The sequence below is a fragment of the Capra hircus genome, chromosome 12, assembly GCF_001704415.2.
Source record: "Capra hircus breed San Clemente chromosome 12, ASM170441v1, whole genome shotgun sequence".
NCBI lineage: Eukaryota > Metazoa > Chordata > Mammalia > Artiodactyla > Bovidae > Capra > Capra hircus.
The window spans coordinates 33,273,835-33,297,129 of record NC_030819.1 but is presented as its reverse complement, the minus strand read 5'-3'; the positions used below and the strand labels follow the sequence as shown (position 1 = coordinate 33,297,129).

The 23,295-nt window shown below is 38.4% G+C and overlaps 1 protein-coding gene across 9 annotated transcripts in view; it reads left to right on the top strand.

Moving 5' to 3' along the window:
• Positions 1–23,295, top strand: part of SCEL (sciellin) — a 124,403-nt gene that overhangs the window by 75,013 nt on the left and 26,095 nt on the right. For 8 of the 9 annotated variants that reach the window (XM_018056487.1, XM_018056489.1, XM_018056485.1 and 5 more), the window contains 8 exons: positions 2,271–2,330; positions 3,008–3,067; positions 4,698–4,757; positions 9,596–9,646; positions 10,561–10,623; positions 15,025–15,084; positions 15,220–15,279; positions 15,425–15,481. In XM_018056487.1, the coding sequence (XP_017911976.1) occupies positions 2,271–2,330; positions 3,008–3,067; positions 4,698–4,757; positions 9,596–9,646; positions 10,561–10,623; positions 15,025–15,084; positions 15,220–15,279; positions 15,425–15,481 (471 nt within the window). The remainder of the gene's footprint in view (positions 1–2,270; positions 2,331–3,007; positions 3,068–4,697; positions 4,758–9,595; positions 9,647–10,560; positions 10,624–15,024; positions 15,085–15,219; positions 15,280–15,424; positions 15,482–23,295) is intronic. The other variant, XM_018056483.1, reaches the window with a different exon arrangement.

Genomic DNA, 23,295 nt, shown 5'->3' with positions numbered 1-23,295 from the left:
CTCTAGTTGCAGTGAGTGGGGGCTGCCCTCCAGTTGCAATGCATGGATTTCTCTTTGTGGTGGCTTCTCTTGTGTGGAGCACGGGCTGTAGGGCATGTGGGCTTTAGTTCTTGTGGCTTGTGGGCTCTAGAGTGCCAAATTCTAGTAATTGTGGTGCCCTTAGTTGCCTGTAGCATGTAGGATCTTCCCAGACAAGGGATGGAAATAGTGTTTCCCTGCATTGGCAGGTGGATTCTTAACCACTGGACCACCGGGAAGTCCTGGAATGGACGTTTCTTTAGGGCTAAGCCTGTCTGTATTGGTCACAGCTATCCCAGCACTTGGGGCCATGGTAGGCTTTCCGTAACTGTTTGTGGATTGAAAGACTGCATAAGTATTGAAGAGATATACACTATGAGGCACTGCTTCCCACCCACCCACTGCTTCCCACTAGCACATTCTTCTTTATTGAGTTTATGAACCTTAAAATTTAGACAACCCTCTGTGTGCTTTATTCAAAATAAAGAGATCAAGGTCTCCAACAGAACCAACACAGATATTACAAGGGAGGAGTTGCAATGCTTAATGCTGTGGGATTTCTTCTTGAGTACTCCAATGAGTACTACTGTTTCTAGTACTCAAAGTACTAGAAACAGAATCCTGAGAATATTTTTTTCTCAGCCACTAGCATTCAAATCAGAGAAGGTGACGGCGCCCCATTCCAGTACTCTTGCCTGGAAAATCCCATAGATGGAGGAGCCTGGTGGGCTGCAGTCCATGGGGTCGCAAAGAGTCAGACACGACTGAGGGACTTCCCTTTCACTTTTCACCTTCATGCATTGGAGAAGGAAATGGCTTAGCAGCAGCAGCAGCCTTCAAATTCCACATATTTTGTTTAGGCAACAAAGGGTTAAAAAAATCAACATAGGATATTCTGGGATAGAATAGTTGTTTTTTTCGGGGTTAACAATTTCATTATTTGCATGAAAAATGTTCAAACTTTTTATTGCCACTTTTAGCATGGATGTGCACATCCTCAGACATCTGGAAATAAGGAAGAACTTGAGTCAGCATCTAGCTAGCTGCTTCCAGATATCTGTATCTTTTGATGTTGCATTGACACCACCTTGGAGACTTTATGATCTGATCCTAGCAGGGCCATGGGGCATGGGGATACAGGGTATAAATGTGCCTTCTGTGGATGTTCTTTTCCCATATGGTATCCTCTGTAGATCAGAGGCACATTGGCTGGCACTGGGAATGTGGAAAACATATGTAGAAGCAATAGGAAAAAGAAAAATTCCATTAAGATCAGAAGCACATATCCTAAAGGGTAACTGTAAAATACTGAGTCATTCTCAGTGACTACATGGTGTTCTACATTACAGTTTTACATTGTAACTTACATTTCAAAAGTTGATGGATTTTCATCTTATTGTTTATTGCCAACACAACCAGTCAAAATTTGTAGTTTTAATACACAGTAGGTATGAGCAAGAGATAACAGATTGTATATTATAGACTTTAACAAATTGCTTCTTGTTACTGTTGTTCGGTTGCTGAGTCATGCGTGTCTGACTCTTCGCGACCCCAGTGGACTGCAGCACGCCAGGCTTCCCTGTCCTTCACCATCTCCCGGAGCTTGCTCAAACTCATGTCCATTGAGCTGGTGATACCATCCAACCATCTCATCCTCTGTCGTCCCCTTCTCCTCCTGCCTTCATTCTTTCCCAACATCAGGGTCTTTTCCAATGAGTTGTCTCTTCATATCATGTGGCCAAAGTATTGGAGCTTCGGCTTCAGCAGCAGTCCTTCAAATGAATATTAAGGGTACACTTATCTAAATCCAGTGTTTAAACAGAATATCTGCTAACGGCTGACAATTTTACAAAATAAGGGTTCTCCAAAGTTCAAAATTCCCACAGCATGTTGGAAGCTGATGGGTGGAGTTGTGCCTTGTGGAATGTTCCAGGAATGTGTACACAGACTATTACAGAATATGTTTAGTGCACCTGGAAAAGGCTAAGGGCATAGCGTTCAGTGAATCAAAGTAGAGGCCTGTCTCAGTATTTGCTAGTGCCTGATGGCTCCCAGATTAAAGTATTGTCTCTCTGAGTCTCAGTGAGTTTTCAGAGATGTATAAATCCCTACATACTTCTGTGTGCTTTTAACAATCTTCAGCTCTTTGGCATGATTTCGGTTGTTTACACTGTTTCTGAGTTTTAATGAATAGTTTTATCAACTTAGTTGTAATCTGTTATTAACCTTACCACTTTTTCTATGTTTTAAAGGGGCCAGAGTCTTGACAATCTCATCCAAGTGACCCCTGAAGTTAACAGAAGTAACCCAAGGTGAGGATTATACCTTTTCTTTCTTCCTTCCCATCAATTTGTGCATCAAGTTCTGAATCAGTTTGTGGCTCTCATTAGAGAAGCTGTGTTTAAAAGTGGTTTGGAGTCAAAATATCTGAATTCCACTACTTATCAGCTGGGTATCTTTGAGCAAGTCCCTTGAATACCAAGCTGAGACTTCTTTAGTTATAAAATGAAGATCATAATGTCTGTTCCACTTTTGTTGTTTGATTATTATAAAGATCATGTGAAATAATGGATATAGAATCCCTTTAAAGGAAAAAGTGTTTAAATCCAAAAGTGTTTAAATTTCCATTTAAATCCCTTTAAATGGAAATTATTAACAAAACACAGTTTAATTATAGCTATTGCATCAGGTAGAATACCAAATGGGGCTGACAAGGTAAGATTTTTTGGGCAAATAGTTCCAGAGATGATCTTTTAAACTCAATCTTGCCCTAGTTTTATTGTTTTATTTTGAGAGTATATAGGAAACTGATAGCAATGAAAGTAAAAAATTTTACTCTTTTAAGTGAAACATATAGACTGGTATTGATTTCTCTCAAAACTTAATTGTCAAATTCATCTTGAGCACATATATCCTTTAAAGTAATTAGCTTGACTTAATTGGTTGATATAATTTCATTTTTACTTACTATGTTTCTTTTTGTTTAAAGTTCCAAAAACCTGGATAACCTCATCAAAGTGAACCCAAGAACCGGGAAAAGTGTGCAAGGGTAAGATTTAGTACATTCCTCTTTTTTGTTTCATGTTAACCAATGTTTAAAAACATACTTAAATCATCATTTCAGCAGACTGACTCTGCTATAGTATCAATGTACCAATGATAGTTCAAGAAAAACCATGTAACCTACACCACCTCATATGTAATGTTAAAGATTTTGGTCAGCCAATTTCTAATATAATGTAGGTATTTTGATTCATGAGGTGCAGTGTTTTCCCAGGATGGACAAGTCACCTTTTTTTTTTCACAATTATATATCATTTATCTGAAATATCCAGAATGGCAAATCCATTGGCAACCAAGAAAACAAAGTGTTTGGTTGTCAAGGGCTGAGGGAAATGATGGTTTACTGGGTAGAGTCTTTTATATGCAATTATTTTACTTATTTCTTTTTAAAAAACTTTTTGTTTCATTTTGGGGTATAGCTGATTAACAATGTTGTGATAGTTTCAGGTGGACAGCAAAGGGACTCACCCATTCATATACATGTATCCATTCTCCCTCAAACTCCCATCCAGGCTATCACATAACAGAGCAGAGTTCCCTGTTCCAAACAGTAGTGGTCAGGACACTTTTATTGGTTGGTTTGTTTATTTTTCTTAAGCAGAGGGATAGCACAAGAGAGAGGAAAGAGCATCAGACCAGAACCCAGAGATGTGGGTCTGGGCATGACTCTGCCCTCACTAACAGTGAGAAATGGGCCTGATCACACTCCTGTTTGGACTTTGGTTTTCTCATCCTCACAGTGAGGAAATCGGGCCAGATGTTCCGTTGTCACTTCCAATGTCAATTCAGTTAATAATTTCCAATAACATGGTTGGTGTTATGCCAAGTGTGCACACTCTGGGGTTAATTACATAGCTTTCCATTCCAGCCTTGCCACTACAGGCCATGTGGGAAAAACTTCATCTTTGTGGGTCTCAGTTTTTCCTTTTGTGAAATGGAGATGATGATACTTCCTATTGTTGACCTGAAACAAATAGATTGTCAGATATTTCTCCAGCCAAGACGGATTTGCTCAGATCATCAGAGAATTGTAGTCTGGGGTCTGCAACCATGGGGAGCCACATGCAAGTCCCTGAAGGGGAAGGAAGAACAATTTTATAGAGGGGAGGGGGGAACAGAGATTGGGAGGACCAAAGTAAACAGAGTTCACAGCTTTTCAACTGGCTGAGTCCTTGCCAGGCAAGGAGAACAATCTTTCCTCTTCCTGCTGGCTTCTGCTATTGTCACAGGGCAGGAGAGAGCCCGCATTCTGGTCTCCCAACTCTATTTCACTGAGGTTTCTGTTTATTAATATTTTTATACTATTTCATAGGGTTGATATGAGCTCTGAATCATATAAATCACATAAATCACTTAGCACAGTGCTTGGCACATCATGAATTTTCTGAAACCACTAATTATTGTTCATTATGTCTATGTGATTATAGTTAGGTCCAAATATATATTTTCAGAGTCAACAATGAAAACCTCCAATCCCTTGAGATGATCTCTATTTTAGTAAATATTTTCTAGTAAAATATTTTTGTAGTAAAAAACGCTTTTCCATTTTAGTAAATATTTTCAACCACTTGATGTAACCTGTCATATGATCTCATCCCTTTTTCCATGTCTTAAAGGGACCAAAGTCTTGACAACGTCATCAAAGTGGCTCCGGAAACAAACAAAACTAACCAAGGGTGAGGATTATGAAACTCTTCTATTTTTCCATTTTATTCTGTTCAACTTAGAAAATATGATAAAACTGATTGTTCCATCAAAGAAACCGCCAATAAGGGGACCCAAAACAACAGCTCTGTGTCAGAAAACTAGTGTTCAGTTCCCTTATTCAGGGCTTCCTGGCTGTGAATATGTGTGGAGGAACTCCTTAAAATATGAGAATAATCTCTTATCCATGTGGGATTTGTTTTCCATGCTTGGGATTTCCTCAAAATAAATCGAGATTCCTCCTGGGATGAAGTATCTTCCCCAAACAATCTCCTAGAGATACGCAGCCTAAGAGAAGGTCTTCATGTGAAGAAAATCTCCTTCACTCATTTTCCATCCGTCATCATTTCTTTCCTCTCCTCTTCCGTTTACACTCCAATAATTCCTAAAGTTGGGAGGTCATTTAAAAAAATTATAGTTAGTTCATTGAAATAATAAAGAATACAGAAAAGAATTTTCTTTAAGGTACACTGTATTGAATAAACAAAGGGATATAGCCAAACCATAAACCTATAAACACATACTGTTATGCTAGTTTGAATGTGAGTTAAATAAAAAAGGTACCAAAGCACACATCTTCTCTCTCACAGAGTTTTCTATCTTACTTTGCTCCTAGGAATTCTATTTTTACAGTAGATAGTTATCATATGAAGTTTATTAGACTAGATCAGGAGTCAGACTTCTGCTTAAAGGGCTAGGGAGTAAAAGTTCAGGTATAGGGGCCCAAAACAGTCTTTATTTAAACTAGCAATCATTAATAACACATTGTAAAGGAATGGGAATGGCTATGTTCCAATAAAACTTTACTTGTAAAACCAGCCTTCAGGCTGGATTTAGCTTGAGGACCATAGACTGCTGATTCCTAGGCAGTATTTCATGTGGGTAGGTGAAGAAGATCAACCTTGCATGTACTTGGAACAGCTTCCAAAACACAGCCTCCATTGCGTATATTGCTTCATTCACCTTATGGTTAGAGCGAAGAATTTATCATTCTTTCATTTGAATACTGAGTTCTAAATTATCCTTATATTTTGTTCACTAAATAAAAGTATAATGTATAGTCACTATGTGAGGGTCAGATACCAAATCCAGAGACCACGTCAATACTTTATGTTACAGATTAAGATTCTATGAGACAGTTATCCCTTGTCCCTCTTCCAAGATGACTTAGTTTGTAAAGTGAAGAAAGCCTTAGTAATACGACCTTACCCATGCGATCTGTGTGAGCCTTGTTTCGGCACCCACCCTCTGCCATGCCTTTCATTATGTCATGTGTTCATCTCTTCCACTCGGTAGTAACATTTTTTAGTTTAGAGAATATCTGTTAGCTGTATAGCCTTGGACAAATCATTTCACCTCCTTGAATTCTCAGCTTCCTTATCTGTAAAGTGGGGATTGTAAGAATTACCTTCTTTGTGAATTACCAGAAAAATTAGCTTATGAAGCATTTATTCCCCAAGTACTTATTAAACATTATCTATTGCTATTATTGGGGAAGGCGATGGCACCCCACTCCAGTACTCTTGCTGGAAAATCCCATGGATGGAGGAGCCTGGTAGGCTGCGGTCCATGGGGTTGCAAAGAGTCGGACACGACTGAGCGACTTCACTTTCACTTTTCACTTTCATGCATTGGAGAAGGAAATGGCAACCCACTCCAGTGTTCTTGCCTGGAGAATCCCAGGGATGGCAGAGCCTGGTAGGCTGCCATCTATGGGGTCGCACAGAGTCGGACACGACTGAAGCGACTTAGCAGCAGCAGCAGCATTGCTGTTACTATTACTGCCACTGTTTTTCTTCATTGCTGAGTCCCCATTGCACCAGTCAATGCTTAGTTCAAACAAGATACCTAAGAAGTTATCTATTAGGTTGAATCTTATGAAATTGTTGACATTCAACAATTTTTGACCCACAAGATGACAATTTCAAATAATTCAATATAACAGATTGCAATAATTTACATGGAAGGATATGAACACAATAAAATTCACTTATAGATTAATCCTAAAGATTAGTTAGGTGATAGAAGCCTTTCTAGTCTCTTTTCTTTTCAGGATATATAATAAACTGTCCAATAATAATGTATATCAAGATATATATCTTGTTTAGGCCTTTTGGTGTTAGAGTTGATATGAAAGCTCAGTACAAAAACAGAAATGTCTTAGAGATTGTTGTTGTTTAGTCGCTAAGTTATGTCTGACTCTTTTGCAACCCCATGAACTGTATGTAGCCTGCCAGGGTCCTCTGTCCATGGGATTCTCCGGGCAAGAATCTGTAGTGGGTTGCTATTTCCTTCTCCAGGGCATCTTCTCAACCCAGGGATCAAACCTGTCTTCTGCATTGGCAGGCAGGTTCTTTATCACTGAGCTACAAGGGAAGCCCCCTTTTAGAGCTATTATTGCCTCAGTTCAGTTCAGTTCAGTTGCTCAGTCATGTCCAACTCTTTGCAACCCCATGAACCACAGCACGCCAGGCTTCCCTGTCCATCACCAACTCCTGGAGCTCACTCAGACTCACGTCCATCAAGTCAGTGATGCCATCCAGCCATCTCATCCTCTGTCGTCCCCTTCTCCTCCTGCCCCCAATCCCTCCCAGCATCAGAGTCTTTTCCAATGAGTCAACTCTTCGCATGAGGTAGCCAAGTGTTGGAGTTTCAGCTTCAGCATCAGTCCTTCCAATGAGCACCCAGGACTGAGCTCCTTTAGGATGGACTGGTTAGATCTCCTTGCAGTTCAAGGGACTCTCAAGAGTCTTCTACAACACCACAGTTCAAAAGCATCAAACTTCAGCGCTCAGCTTTCTTCATAGTCCAACTCTCACATCGATACATGACCACAGGAAAAACCATAGCCTTGACTAGATGGACCTTTGTTGCCAAAGTAATATCTCTGCTTTTTAATATGCTGTCTAGATTGATGATAACTTTCCTTCCAAGGAGTAAGAGTCTTTTAATTTCATGGCTGCAATCACCATCTGCAGTGATTTTGGAGCCCCGAAAAATGAAGTCAGCCACTTTTTCTACTGTTTCTCCATCTATTTGCCATGAAGTGATGGGACCAGATGCCATGATCTTCATTTTCTGAATGTTGAGCTTTAAGCCAACTTTTTCACTCTCCTCTTTCACTTTCATCAGGAGGCTCTTTTGTTCGTCTTCACTTTCTGCCATAAGGATGGTGTCATCTGCATATCTGAGGTTATTGATATTTCTCCCAGCAATCTTGATTCCAGCTTGTGCTTCTTCCAGCCCAGCGTTTCTCATGATGTACTCTGAATATAAGTTAAATAAGCAGGGTGACAATATACAGCCTTGACGTACTCCTTTTCCTGTTTGAAACCAGTCTGTTGTTTCATGTCCAGTTCTAACTGTTGCTTTCTGACCTGCATACAGGTTTCTCAAGAGGCAGGTTAGGTGGTCTGGTATTCCCATCTCTTTCAGAATTTTCCTCAGTTTATTGTGATCCACACAGTCAAAGGCTTTGGCAATAAAACAGAAATAGATGTTTTTCTGGAACTCTCTTGCTTTTTTGATGATCCAGTGGATGTTGGCAATTTGATCTGTGGTTCCTCTGCCTTTTCTAAAACCAGCTTGGACATCTGGAAGTTCATAGTTAATGTATTGCTGAAGCCTGGCTTGGAGAATTTTGAGCATTACTTTACTAGCATGTGAGATGAGTGCAATTGTGCAGTAGTTTGAGCATTCTTTGGCATTGCCTTTCTTTGGGATTGGAATGAAAACTGACCTTTTCCAGTCCTGTGGCCACTGCTGAGTTTTCCAAATTTGCTGGCATATTGAGTGCACCACTTTCACAGCATCATCTTTCAGGATTTGAAATAGCTCAACTGGAATTCCATTACCTCCACTAGCTTTGTTCATATTGATGCTTCCTAAGGCTCACTTGACTTCACATTCCAGGATGTCTGGCTCTAGGTGAGTGACTACACCATCGTGACTCTCTGGGTTGTGAAGATCTTTTTTGTACAGTTCTTTTGTGTATTCTTGCCACTTGTTCTTAATATCGTCTGTTTCTGTTAGGTCCCTACTATTTCTGTCCTTTATTGAGCCCATCTTTGCATGAAATGTTCCCCTGGTATCTCTAATTTTCTTGAAGAGATCTCTAGTCTTTCCCATTCTATTGTTTTCCTCTATTTATTTTATAAAAAATAAATATTAAAAATGTATTTATTATAAAGAAAATAAATATATTGCCTTTTTGAGTACAAAAGCAAATCTTATAGTCAGAAGTCATCTTTGTTCTGATATAGATCATGCATGAAGCATGATTCTGAATTGTTTAATATCTTGGAGTTGCCTCAATATTACATATTCATATTATTTATATTACATATTCATATTATTTATATTACATCCATACCTTAGAATCAGGAAATACACTCTTTTTAAAAAAGTTCCGGGTTTTTGTTTTGTTTTATTCTGAGGAGAGGGAAGCAAGGAATACATTGGAATGATGTACAATTCAAATTTTTCTCTTGTTCATTACAACCTTGAAACAAATTCTAAATGCTGATTCTAGTACCAAATACGATACAGGAAATAAGAAATTTAAGAGCAACTTAAATTGAGTTTGTCTTGAAAGGAATAAGAATAAAAATAAATTTTCATATATATGTAGTTGTGTAAGAAATGAATTTATATTAGCTCTCTGGTTTCACAGAGAACTAAAAAGAATATTCAATAAAGTGAAGTTTTGAATTAGCAACAATCATTTTATTCAATATTATGACTGAAAAAATATACCAATTATAACTGATTTGATTTGATTTTACCAGCTATTAATATTTACATTTTTTAGGAGCCAAGACCTGGACAGTCTTATTAAAGTGACTCCCTCAGCAAAGAAAAGGTAAGTAAGTTTATTAGTATTGTTGAAGACTCATGAGCAAGTCTTCAGTTTATGCCCCAGAATAAAGTTAATTATTTGGCTAAGGATGTTTGAAAGGGATATTAAAAAAAAAGGGAGAGAGAGAAATTGATTTGCTGACATGTAACAATGCTGGATACGTTTTTATATTGCTTCAATTTGTTACATAATAATATTGTTCAAATTGTAATACTGAAGCTAATTCTGTATAATGACTACCTGAGAAATTCATTTAATGCAATTATAGCTTAACTAGATTATTACTGCAAATTTAGTTAATAAATTATAAGTTCATAAAACTGAATAAACCAAAGAATATTGGCTTTATTCTCTTTCATAAACTTGAGGATAAATTTTTAAATGACTCTTCAGAAATTTGGTGACATAACCTTCCAATACTTGATTATAATATTTCTGCAAGAGTTTGAATATGCTCCGGTCTTCTTAAGAAGTTAAGACTCATTGTCCACTGGAGCAAAAGTTAACAAAAGTGTGAGAGAATAACTCCAAGCTGCCTCTCAAAATTATTTTGATAATAATGTTGGTGAAAAGCCTTGTGCAGTTGTAAGGAATTACTGAGAACAGAGAGAGGAAGAATGTGGACAGGAGGCAACGTGTGGCTACCTAATTCACTATCAGTTATTTCCTATACTTGGCCTAAAGAAGGCCTTAACTTTCATGCAACTCAATTTATTTATAAAAAGAGAATGGTGATATTTAATTCAGTTGCTTTGAGGATTTAAAAAAGATAACTATTTTAGACAAAGTAGAAACTTAGTACATTTATCACTTTTTGTCTAGGATCCCATCAAATGATCTACAAGTGTCAAAAGAAAAAACACCAGTCATAAAATTTTCTAATTTCCAACTGCATTTGACCATTTATTTTGTTTTAGCAGTGAACAAGGTCTTGATGAACTTATTAACATAAGCCCCAAAGCTGTCAAAAACACGGCTAGGTAAGACAAAGATGTTATTTATTTGCTTTGGTTTGTTTCTCCTTAACTAAGCATAATATGAATATAAATGACTTGTAATCATTCCATGGGCAAACTGAATGTAAATCTTGAAAAGTCATCATGAATTTTATATATCCCTGATAAATAAGATATGTATTTGCTAATAGAAAGAAAGAACTCAGATAAAGCAAGCGAAGGGAGTGACTGGGCTAGAAACATAATTAGTCCATGCCCTGTTTATGATTTGTAGTATTGATGGTAATACCTTTGTTTCTGGGTTTGATTAAAATTTGTTAATGGTTGTTAATTTTTGAAAAAGAGCTGGACACCTCATTAGATTCATTATAAGCAAATTTATTCATCTCATTTTTGGAAAGTGTTTGATAGTTGGTAGAAATTTTATGAGGTTCATTATTTTTTAGATGATTTGCTGCTCCTAGCAAAGTAATGGACCTAAAATGATAATTATTTAAGTAGTATCTGTGATGATGAAAAATGAATTTTTGCCTCTGGTTTATGGAGATTTTTATATCATTATACACTACTATTATAGATATATGTATATATTTAGATTATATATTTATATGTAATATTGTATATATTTAGATTTTTATATCATTATATACCACTATTATAGATATATATATTTGTATATATTTTTAAATGTTTTTATGATTTCACTTTTTTGAGTTTATCTGGTACATAGAAAAATCACAAATTTTGGAGATGGAAAGAAGGAACCTCAGAGAACTCATAGCCCAGTTAGTTTGAACAATTTCGCAAACCACTATTCCAGTTAAAGCAGGGCCTGGTGGCTCAGATGGTAAAGAATCTGCCTGCAGTGCAGGAGACCTGGGTTCAGTCCCTGGGTTGGAAAGATTCCCCCCTGGAGAAGGGAATGGCTACCCACTCCAGTATTCTTGCCTGGAGAATCCCCATGGACCGAGGAACCTGGCAGGCTACAGTCCATGGAGTCTGCAAAGAGTCAGACAGGACCGAGCAACTTTCACTTTTCACATTCCAGTCAAACATATTCAATTTACAGAAGAGGAAATTAAGACTCAGAAAGGTTAAGTGATTTGGCCAGGGTCATGGAGAAAACTAATGGAAGATGAATAGTGGTTCTGTGATCTGTTAGGCAGTGAATAATTACTGAACACCTACTGGGTTTGAAGCTTACAACTAGGTATCATTAGGTGCACATTAGGTATAATTATAGGCCGTGGGTGCCAAAAAAGAGAATTCAGTAGACATACTCAATCTTATTAACAGCAGGCAATTATCATAGATTAAAGCTAATTATGTACTGGGGGCACAGAGATGGGACTCCAAGGCAATAATAGGTTGTCAATTTAATATATGTACTGCTTGCTGAATATAGAATGTATTGTCAGTGAGTTGCATTTGAAAAGAAAAGGAGAAATAAAATAGCTAATTCAATAAATATGACAACCAGTAAAATTTATATTCATAGATTCCTAGGAGTAGAAGATGTTAAAGATGGGCAGAGGATTAGACCCAATCCAGTCTTCTCATTTTACAGATGAGAAGACAGAGGCCAGGGGCAAATATCTCATAGCCTTCCATGAGTTCTTCCAACCCCCAGCCCAACTCCTGGTCTTTAAATCACAGTTCACAGACTTTGATCTCAAAATAAATGAAAGTTGATCTAGCACCTCAGGAAAGAGTGGAAATTACAAAGCTAGGCCTTTTGCTCTTGCCATGGGACAGCTAGAGGATGTTCTCCACTGCTTTCACAGGGTCATGTGAAACGTTACTTCTGTCTTTGAAGTGACTATGGCGCAAATTTATGCCAATGACCACAAAACACCTTATAACTTTTGAACTACATGCAAGTGGGTGCATGCTAAATCACTTCAGTCATGTCCGACTGTTTGCTACCCTATGGACCGTAGCCCGCCAGGCTCCTCTGTCCATGGGATTCTCTAGGCAAGAATACTAGACTGTGTTGCCATGCCCTCCTCCAGGGGATCTTCCCCACCCAGGGATCAAACCCATATCTTTTATATCTCCTGCATTGGCAGGTGGGTTCTTCACCACTACACCACCTGGGAGACCTACGTGAAAGAAATGATAGCTAAATGTGCTGATGTATTCCCCTATATCCTTAAAGCAAAATAAATGAAAGCAGTAACTTGAATAGGAAGAACATAACATTGTTTCCTGGATAAAATTTGGATATCAGATTCCTGTGTTTTTTAAAGAATCCAGGGCCTGAAAAAAGTGTCTGTAAGTTTTCAATTCATTAAAATATGTAGCATGATACTATCAATCAAGGCAATTCAGGATTTGCTTTATTAACACAGGTGTTGTCATTTTAGGAGAAGTGGTAAATCATAGCATGTGTTTATATGTTTTCTAAGCTAGTGATTCTCAAATTGTAGACGAAAATCCATTAAATGGTCTTGTAATTAATTTAGTGACTGGCAGTCAGCATTTCCCCCCCAATTAACTAAAGTGAAAAAGAACAGAAAATGAGAGTTCTTCTTACGTTGGGAAGTCTTACTTTGTGAAGTTTATATTTTATTATGTGTGTGTGTCTGCCTGACTGACTGACAAAAAGGTAAAGTATTGAGCTATGATGTAAAATGTATTTTTTAATGACTTCTATGATTGTAGTACTCCTAGAACTATGATACCGTTCTATGATATAGCACAGTTCTAAGTTTTGCAATGAACCAAGTTTTCTGTCCTGAGCAGAACAGTAAAAAAGGAATTTCTCATGTTCATGTTTGCTTTTTTATACAATTTACTCTTAATTATGCTGGTAGGTGAAAATTATATGTAGTTACACAAAAATATTGAGATTGATCTTATGTATTAAAAGGTTGAGGCCTTTGAACATATTATTTCCTCTACAAAATTTTATTCTACAATCAACATTTTAAAGATTGTCTTTCAGGCACAATTTAATTTTACACAGATTTTGTAACCAGTTTATACAAGAACATTATATTTTGGATAATTCTCATATGTCTGTCATTTCTTTGATACTGTTTGTAGACACCAGTTGATTATCTTACTTGAGAATATTATTACTGAAGATAATTCAAAACAGTGAAAATCTGTTTAAGGGCTTTTTGTCTACCATGGAGATCTGAGGACAAGGATAAGAGCTGAAACTCAGTGAAGACATGAGCTGGGAAGCAAATTCTATGGAAATGCTTAGGGGCTGGGGAGGGAAATGCACACCATTTCCTCAGATTAAAAAAAGATTTATTGGAATATAGTTGGTTTAAAATGCTGTGTTAGTTTCAGGTTATACGTATACCACTCTTTTTTAGATTCTTTTCCCATGTAGGTTTTCTCAGACTTTTTGATGATTAACCTCCAAGTGGTTCTCCTTTAGTTCTTAATCTCCCATCAGACTTTTGAAGAGTAAACTATATTTTTATTTAAGGCAAGAGGACTTTGGAGGGGGAAAGAGATACAGGCAGGTAACTGTCTAAAACTGACTGGAAGCAGGTGTTATCAATCCCAAGATTTCTTGCTACTGTGGGCTATTCTATTTCTTTGGATAAATATGATAAAGTGGTTTAGAGGAACACTTTGAAAAATCACTAATTTCCAGCCCTTAAAAACAAAATATTATATGGATGCAATGAGTGATAGCAAACCATGTTCTCTAACTGAGGAAAGAAAGTGATAGCGTTTCAACTGGGAAGTGGACAGTTATCAGAGCATGTCCCTAATCTGACCATGATTTCAGCTTTTTAAGTCATCATAGAGGAAAGAGAAGTCACAATTTTGATGGATTTCTGGAACTCTCTTTGCCAAGCCTTATGTTAAGTATAATCCCAGTTTTGGAGCTTATTAATTTTTTACAAAATGATATCATTAGTTGATGAATATGATTTTTAAAATATCAAGGACCTTGTAATCATTTGTATCTTCGTATTGTTAAAGCATTGCAGAGTGAAAGTGATAAATCACAAGATGTTTGCTGTGGACTCTGAGTCAGCGTGCACTGGTAGATGGGCTCTGAACACAAACTGTGTAAAGTCAGAGTAGTTTTTCTCTTGATCCTACATAATGTATCTTCCCTGGATTGGTTGAAATGTATCTCAAATCTGTTCTATGCCAAACCAATAGGTGTCACAGATGAGTTTCCCTGTTGGCTCAGTGGTAAAGAATCCTCCTGCCAATGCTCAATCCTGGGGTTGGGAAGATCATCTGGAGAAGGGAATGGCAACCTGCTCCAGTATCCCTGCCTGGGAATTCCCATCCACAGAGAAGCCTAGCAGGCTACAGTCCATGGGGTAGCAAAAGAGTCTGACAACAACAACCAATGATAAAATAGCCAATCCCTCCTTCCAGTTCCAACCAACTTAAACCTGGATTATCTCTAACAAAACTGCTTTAATTTTTTTACACTTAAAGAAATCAAGATCTTGATAAGCTCATCAAAGTGAATCCTGAAATTCTCCTCAACAATCAAAGGTAATAGAACTGCATTAATTTTTGTACTTTGGGTAGGAAGGATGTTCTGTTTTACTGTTAGTTCAAGCAAATTTATAATCTTAGTGAGCTTACCAAAAGAATTTATAATTAACCTTTTTATTTTTCTATTTAAAGAAACCAGGATCTCGATAACCTCATCAAAGTGAATCCTGCAGTCATCAGAAGCAATCAAAGGTAATCAAATAAAAGTAGTCATTTCATAGCTCTCCTGTCGGTTGCTCCTGAGTGGAGCAAATTTATAATATTGGTTTATAGACCTAGCACAAGCAAAAAAAACCCTATTACTAATCAGAGTGTGTGTCTTTTCTCTTTTTAACAGCCAAGCTTTAGACAATCTCATTCAAGTGAAACCTTCAGCACTCAGGAATACTAAGCGGTAAATGACTTTGCCTAACTATCTTGACATGTACCCAACGTTCTTTCTTTCTTTTCTTTTTAAAAAAAGAAGCCTTTTGTTTTTCTTGTGTTCAAATGAGCACACATTTATAACCCATGTGTTTCCTGTCAGCAAAGAACATGCTGTACTCTTCTGGAATCAACTGCACTCTTTCACATGCAGTTGCTTATTTCTTTTTTGCACAAAGCAAATATTTGTTTGTTGTCCATAGGAAATAGAGTATCAGGACTGAAATGAAAAATGTGTGAAATAAATTAAGAGTAAAACACATTTTGGAAAAGCTGGACCAAACCAGTGATTTACACAGATGCTTACAGAGGACCGGAGTATTGGAAAGGATACTGCGTCTTCAGAATTACAGCTCCACAGCAAAACCAGCAGATTTTACCCTTGAACTTCCACTTTGAGTTTTGTAAATATCTTACAGTTCACTATCTTTATGTCATACATGTTTAGTTGCTAAGTTGTATCCAACTCTTTGCAACCCCATGAACCATAGCCCACAGACTCCTCTGTCCATGGGATTTCCCAGCTGAGAATACTGGAATGGGTTGCTATTTCTTTCTCCAGGAAGTCTTTATGTCTTATCTTTATGTTGTATCTTTCACCAAAAGAGCTTATTCATTGATAATGTCGAGAGTGCGTTGTATCAGAAGTCTACATTGTTCTGCTGACCTGAAATTTCGTTGTAATAAATATATAGCTGGGAATTATAGTCTCACTATTCTAGTCTCACTAGTCTGTAGGAATTAATGGAGTAGCTAACCAAGATCAACGAACAAGTTCAGTCTTTATGAACATCCATATGCTCAGAATTAACTACTGAACTCCCAGTGAAAAGTGTCAGGATAAAAAAGGCACAAAAAATTAATCAGATCTTAGTGATAATGGCTCATTATTCATTGAATATCATCCTTATTTCTAATAGGATTTGTTGCATACCATTCCTGAAATGTCTGTCTTAGAAGTAGTTACAATGGAAGGATTTAATTCATGATAAAGATCAGTATATGTTGAAAACACATAGTTCAGTTTGTTTCAGATTAATTTTTTCAGGAAAAATTGTTTTAAAAGTTCAAGGAAGCCATAGTTATAACTGAATAATATTATAGTTTTATTATTGTGATTTATATATTCTTTCTAAAAAATATGTTGATCCTTTATTTCCCAAAGAGATGGAGGCCTCAATGATAACCATATTTACAAAACCCATGTCTTAAAACAAGGCTTACTTACTAGGCATAACTGAATGTAGAAAGCCCTTTTTCAACACTGTATGCAAATTAGTTAGGTTTTTGCATGTATATTTAAGACTATACTACAACTGATAGTGTTTGTATCTTCAGCATGTGTACTTTAATCAGGTGGTGAATTATTATTTCAGTCTTCGGTAGTAACTGGAAGTTGTCTTATGCTTTTGGTATTGCTTTGTAAAAGATGTTCATTTCAGAGAGGAGTGTTCGCCTTTACCATTTAGCATAGTGATTTAAGCATTGATCATTCCATTCAAGGAGAGTCATAATTTTTAATGGTAAATAGTGAGGTTTTGGTGGCTCAGACGGTAAAGCGTCTGCCTACAATGCGAGAAACCCAGGGTCAATCCCTGGGTCAGGAACATCCCCCTGGAGAAGGAAATGGCAACCCACTCCAGTACTCTTGCCTGGAAATCCCATGGATGGAGAAGCCTGGTCGGCTACAGTCCATGGGGTCACAAAGATTCGGACACGACTGAGTGACTTCCTTTCCCATTCTGAGATGAAGAAAGCAAATAACATACAGAAAAGTGCTTTGAAGCCACAGGCAGCAACAGGACAGTGTGACATGCTTATCAGCCTGGTTCTTAAGTCTTTTAGTTTGTTTTCTACATTAGTGTTTTCACTTGCCCTTTCTATTTGTGTGGGTTTTTTTTCCTTTTCTTTTTAAAATTTTATAGCGTTGTGTTGGTTTCTACCATACAACAATGCAAATCAACCATAGTGAAAGTGAAAGTGAAGTCGCTCAGTCGTGTCCGACTCTTCACGACCCCGTGGACTGTAGCCCACCAGGCTCCTCTGTCCATGGGATTCTCCAGGCAAGAATACTGGAGTGGGTTGCCATTTCCTTCTCCAGGGGATCTTCCCAACCCAGGGATTGAACCCAGGTCTCCTGCATTGCAGGCAGATGCTTTATCCTCTGAGCCACCAGGGAAGCCCAAATTACATGTATATTGCCTCCCCACACCCACCCCCAGTCCTCCTCTCCACCTCTACCTCCAGCCTCCCTTCCCTTCCCCTATTCCACCCCCCTAGGTCATCGCAGAGCACCTGACTAAGCTCCTTGTGTTATACAGCATCTTCTCATAGCTATCCACTTTACACGATAGTGTATATATATTCATGCTGTGCTTCATCACTCAGTCATGTCCGACTCTTTGCGACCCCATGAACTATAGCCTGCCAGGCACCTCTGTCCTTGGGGATTTTCCAGGCAAGAATACTTGAGTGGGTTGCCACACCCTCCTCCAGAGGATCTTTCCAACCTAGGGATTGAACTCAGGTCTCCCCATTGCAAGTGGATTCTATACTGCCTGAGCCACCAGGGAAGCCCTGGAATTCTCCAGGCCAGAATACTGGAGTGGGTAGCCTTTCCCTTCTCCAGGGCATATTCCCAACCCAGGGGCCAAACCCAGGTCTCCCACATAGCAGATGGATTCTTTACCAGCTGAGCTACAAGGAGGCGGGCGGGGTGGGGGGGTGCTGATTTGATGATAATCAGCCAGGATATTCAAGAATCATCGCAGAATAAACAGGGAAGACTGAGCTGCCTATTTGAAAAAAGGGAGTTCATTCACTGTGTTCAGTCACCTGTATCTACAGTGTATCTCTGTGGCCCATCGATTTTAATGGGTAAAGAGAGGGGGCATTTTTAACATGCCTCCCCGTAGAAATAATAGCCGCAAAGCACTTTTACATCCAATTCAGTGTGAGAGGAGCACTGATTATTTAATAGTGTAACAGCAGTGAGTCAGAGTTGCTTTTGTGTGACTTTGCTGACATTTCCAGCCGCTGTATATTTAATTCACAGTTAGGGGCGGAATAAACTTCAGTCATCAATCAGAATGTGAGCAGGTGTCCCTGAGCTCTTCTAGGAACCCAACAATGTGAACAAATGCAGATGTGCACAGAATTTTCATTTACTCAGGGAAAAACCCTGTGACTTTTAGCAGTGGGTTTCACATTTTTATGAACCAACATTAAAGAAAGATAAATATTTCTCAGTTATCTGTAGCCTATAAGCAGCTGCTCCCATATGAAGGTTGAAACACATCCAGTTATACAGGTCTTTACTGTTAGAAGGGCATCATTCATCTAAAGCAGAAAAAGTATTCTGAACTATTTGTAGAATTACGCACTGTGTGCGTGCTAAGTGGCTTCAGTCGTGTCTGACTCTTTCTGACCCTATGAAGGTAGCCTGCCAGGCTCCTCTGTCCATGGGAGTTTTCAGGCAAGAATACTGGAGTGGGTTGCCATGTCCTCCTCCAGGGGATCTTCCCGGCCCAGAGATCGAACCCACATCTCTTATGTCTCCTGCATTGGCAGGCAAGTTCTTTACCGCTAGCACCACCTGGGAAGCTCTTGTAATATTATACTTCCTTCTTTATAAAGGGTTTCCTATTTGCTGAGACATGTCTTGCTAGTATTTCAATGAGACAAGAATTCTTTCCTATCTCCCTATTGCGTCTTTCTCACATTTCTGCCCAAGACAGAAAGCCGGAGGTGGGAGGCCACCTTGACCCTTTCTGTTGCTTCATTCCCTGAAATCAATAGGTCACTTTGAATGCTTCTCCTAATTATCTCAGCAACTGAGACACTTCATCATCCCCACTTGCTACTATAGCCCAGCTTACTGTGAGGTCTCCTGACTAGTCCATCTGCTGTCAGTGATACCTTCTGTCCTTCAGTCCGTCTGCCACACTGTCGAGTGATCTTCCTAAAACATAAATCTGATCCTGTCCTTCCTCTGATGAAATCCTTCAGTGTCTTCTCTTTGCCACTGGATAACGTGTACCCCTTACCCTGGTTTCCAAAGCCTAGCATGATGTTGCCTCCACAGGTTTTCCACCCCCATTCCCTGCTAGGCTCCACCCACAAGCAAAGTCCAGCCACTCACTCTCTGACCTGCTCATACCTTGCTCCTCTGCCATCATTCTTGCATGGATAACTGCTATTTACACTTCAAATGTGAGCTTAGATGTATTTTACTCAGGCTCTGAGAAGCCCACCCTGACCCATCACTTCTGTATCAGGTCCTTCTAGATGTTCTCAAGCTATTATTCTGTTCTGCAGAATGTTTGCCTCTTACAGGGAATTATTATTTAATAATCTGTCTTCAACTATTGGGTTTTTAAGAGCAAATATTGGGTCTGTCTTGTTCACTTCTTTATCTACAGTGCATAAACAATGTGTGGCACATATTAGGTGCTTAATAAATATTCTCTGAGTTACATGCTAAATCTCAAAATAAATGAAGGCCTGTGATCACCTAGCTAGATAAAACCTATAGTGCCTCATAACTCTAACACTCTGAGCTCTCAGGAATAAAACCAGACTGGAGGGATCTGATATCCTATGACTGGCTTCCTTGCTTAAACCAATGACTCTATTTTAAACCACAATTTCAATGAACCAGAGTGAATTAGAGCCACTGAAATTCTTGATCATATCTTATATTTAAAATATCTAAGTTGATCATTTTCTCTATGGACCTGTTAATTTCTTTAATATAAAATCTTTAAGATTCCCTCATTAAAGCTAATTATAAAAATATGTAATGCTGGGCCCATTTTGCGAAGTCAATAGAGTTGAAGAGTTATAGCAGTTATCTCACTGTGTCCTATACTTCTTTCGGAGATAAATATTCCTTTTGAACTAAAGCTTAAAGCCTAAGATTTAGTTCTTGGCATAGAAGGACCATAGTGAATTTTTTATATGGAGGCTTTTAATTTTGCAAATGTGTTTGATACTCTGCAAAAACAATTTAAGTAAGCTGTAGAGAGAGAAACATATTGCCGCTTTTAATAAACACCTCCCACACCCTCATAAGAGAGGAAGAGCAGTTGGGAGTGATCTGTTAACTTCCATGTAGAGCATATCTTATGAAAACCTGTATTATACGAGACATAATGATAGCTTGGTCCCTGGAATCTTTCTCTCTCTCTCTCTCTCTTTTTTTTTTTTTTTTTTTTTTGCTTAATCTGCTCTGTTAAGAAGTGCTATATTCCTTAATGGGGCTGTAGAAAATAAATTACATGACTATAACAGATAAATACCTACATTCAAAATGTATGCTATGATTCTACATAACAGATAACTCATATTTTTTCCTAAACATTTTGAAGTCTACATAAAGAAAAACATTTTTAGTTACTATGGTTAACAAAATTTCTTTATAGCACTTCTTGCTGGATTCACAGAGAATTGGTGGTCTTTCTTAAAGTTGATTCCGACTGCTCATAAAATTACAAAATTACCAGGTCATCCTTCTATCGAACTGCCACAGAAAGGGTTTGGAATCAAGCGTTTGTTCGACCCGGCAGCATTTGGCTGGGCTTCTATAAAAATCTATTTTTCACACTTTGACTCACAGCTTTTCATCTTCTACCATGGTGTAAAAGACATGACGTGATAGATGTGGTCTTAATTAAAAAATGAAAATTTATTTTCACATTCTTCAGCTTGGGAAGTTTATGGGCATTCTGAACTTTTTTTATTGTATCTCCAAACCTAACTGATGACACCAATCAGGGTGAACAGCCATAGCAAATCCACATTTTGTACTTTTCATAACCTGGAACTTTTAATTTTGCTTTAAATATTAGTATAGAGGATTCAGAATAAAATCTTATAGCCCACTCTAGCAAACTTGATATGAGGCACTATTTAATAAAAACAGCAAAATTTCTATAACCCTAATAACATGGCTTATTTGATGATTCACAGTTGTATCCCTTTGGGAGTGTGCTTCTTTGAAGGCAAGTACAGGTTCCAATTTTGAATTATCTACCTGGAGTGGTTGGATTTGTGAGCTTCTGGTGTCTCCTCCTTGCTTAGGTCTAAATCCACTTCTGCCCTCCTTCACCATAGCTAGGATCCAAAAGATTGGGTCCTGGGGGTGGGGGTGGAGAATGGAAGTATAGACAGATCAAAGATGCAGTATCTTTAGCAACTGGGAGTGAAAAGTGCCAAGCAGGTAAGGGTAGCCAGCATCAGGCCGAGGAACTGTACATAATAGTATCTGTCGTGAGGGCAGAAGTGAATCTGTATTTGTTCCCTGGGACTGCCATAACTAGAACCATAGTCTGAGTGGATTAAAACAGAAATTTGTTTTCTCATCATTCTGGAGTCTAGAAGTCTAAGATCAAGAAGTCAGTAGGGCTGGCTCCTTCTGAAGGCCTAGATGGAAGGATCTATTCCAGGCCGCCCTTCTTGGCTGGTAGAGGGCTGTCTTCACCATTTGTCTTCACGTTGTCTTCCATCTGTGTGTATCCAAGCCTAAATTCCTTCTTCTAATAAAGATGCCATTCATATTGGATTAGGACCCACACTGATGACCTCATTTGAACTTGAGGATCTCTGTAAAGACCCCCGTCTCCAAATAAAGGCACATGCTGACATGCTGGTGTTAGGACTTCAGCATATAAATTTGGTGGAAGGGCAATATTCGACCCCATAAGGAAGTGTTCCAAAATAAGGAAACAAAGCCAGGGTTGGGAGCTGAGTGAAAAAAGGAAAGAAATATGTGCAATTCAGGGGTGAAGTAAGGCAGGTTCTGGGTGACTGATGCAAGTGGAGGTGAAATGTCCATCACCATCTCTTGTGAACTTTTCTCTGTGGTCCTGGTGTATACTCTGTACCTAGATGTGTGCAGAGCTGGCTACCTTAAAGGTTTAGGGTCTAACATCTTTCCCCTGGCGTCCTTTTCATATCTTTTCCCAGAGCTGGGTAAGGTAGCAATAAATTTCCACCAGAGAAGGAGAAAAGAGAATTTAAATACATTTAAGGCCATAAGTATTTTTGGAGCAGCTACTGCGTGCAAGGCCGTGTTAAGTCACAGTAATGTGATTTTATTCTTAAGTCATAATGAAAAACACCAGCTTCCTTTAAAAATGCCACTCAGTTCATCCAAGGCTAGCTTTGGAGGGAGAATCACCTCCTGGGATAGAATTCTCCTTCCCTAAGATTCACATTTCTCTCTCAGTGTTTGCCTCTGCCAACCATCCCAGTTTGACATTGCTGGGAAACTGGATTATGGAAGACCATGATCCTTTAAAGTTAAGTTAAATACTTAATTTTTAATCCATTATTCACAAGTGTTTAGTGAAGTATTATTTTTAAACGTTAAGGGGGAGGATAATTTAATACCCTGGCTGTCAAAATACTATGGTGAGTCCTGAGGTCAAGAGGAGCTTCTAGTAATTAAGGAAGGACCATCAAGGACTATAATGAAAGCTGGGTGCCAAAGAATTGATGCTTTTGAACTGTGGTATTGGAGAAAACTCTTGAGAGTCCCTTGGACAGCAAGGAGATCCAACCTGTCAATCCTAAGGGAAATCAGTCCTGCATATTCATTGGAAAGACTGATGATGAAGCTGAAACTCCAATACTTTGGCCACCTGATGCAAAGAACCAACTCATTGGAAAAGACCCTGATGCTGGGAAAGATTGAAGGTGGGAGGAGAAGGGGACGACAGAGGATGAGATGGTTGGATGGCATCACCGACTTGATGGACATGAGTTTGAGTAGGCTCCGGGAGT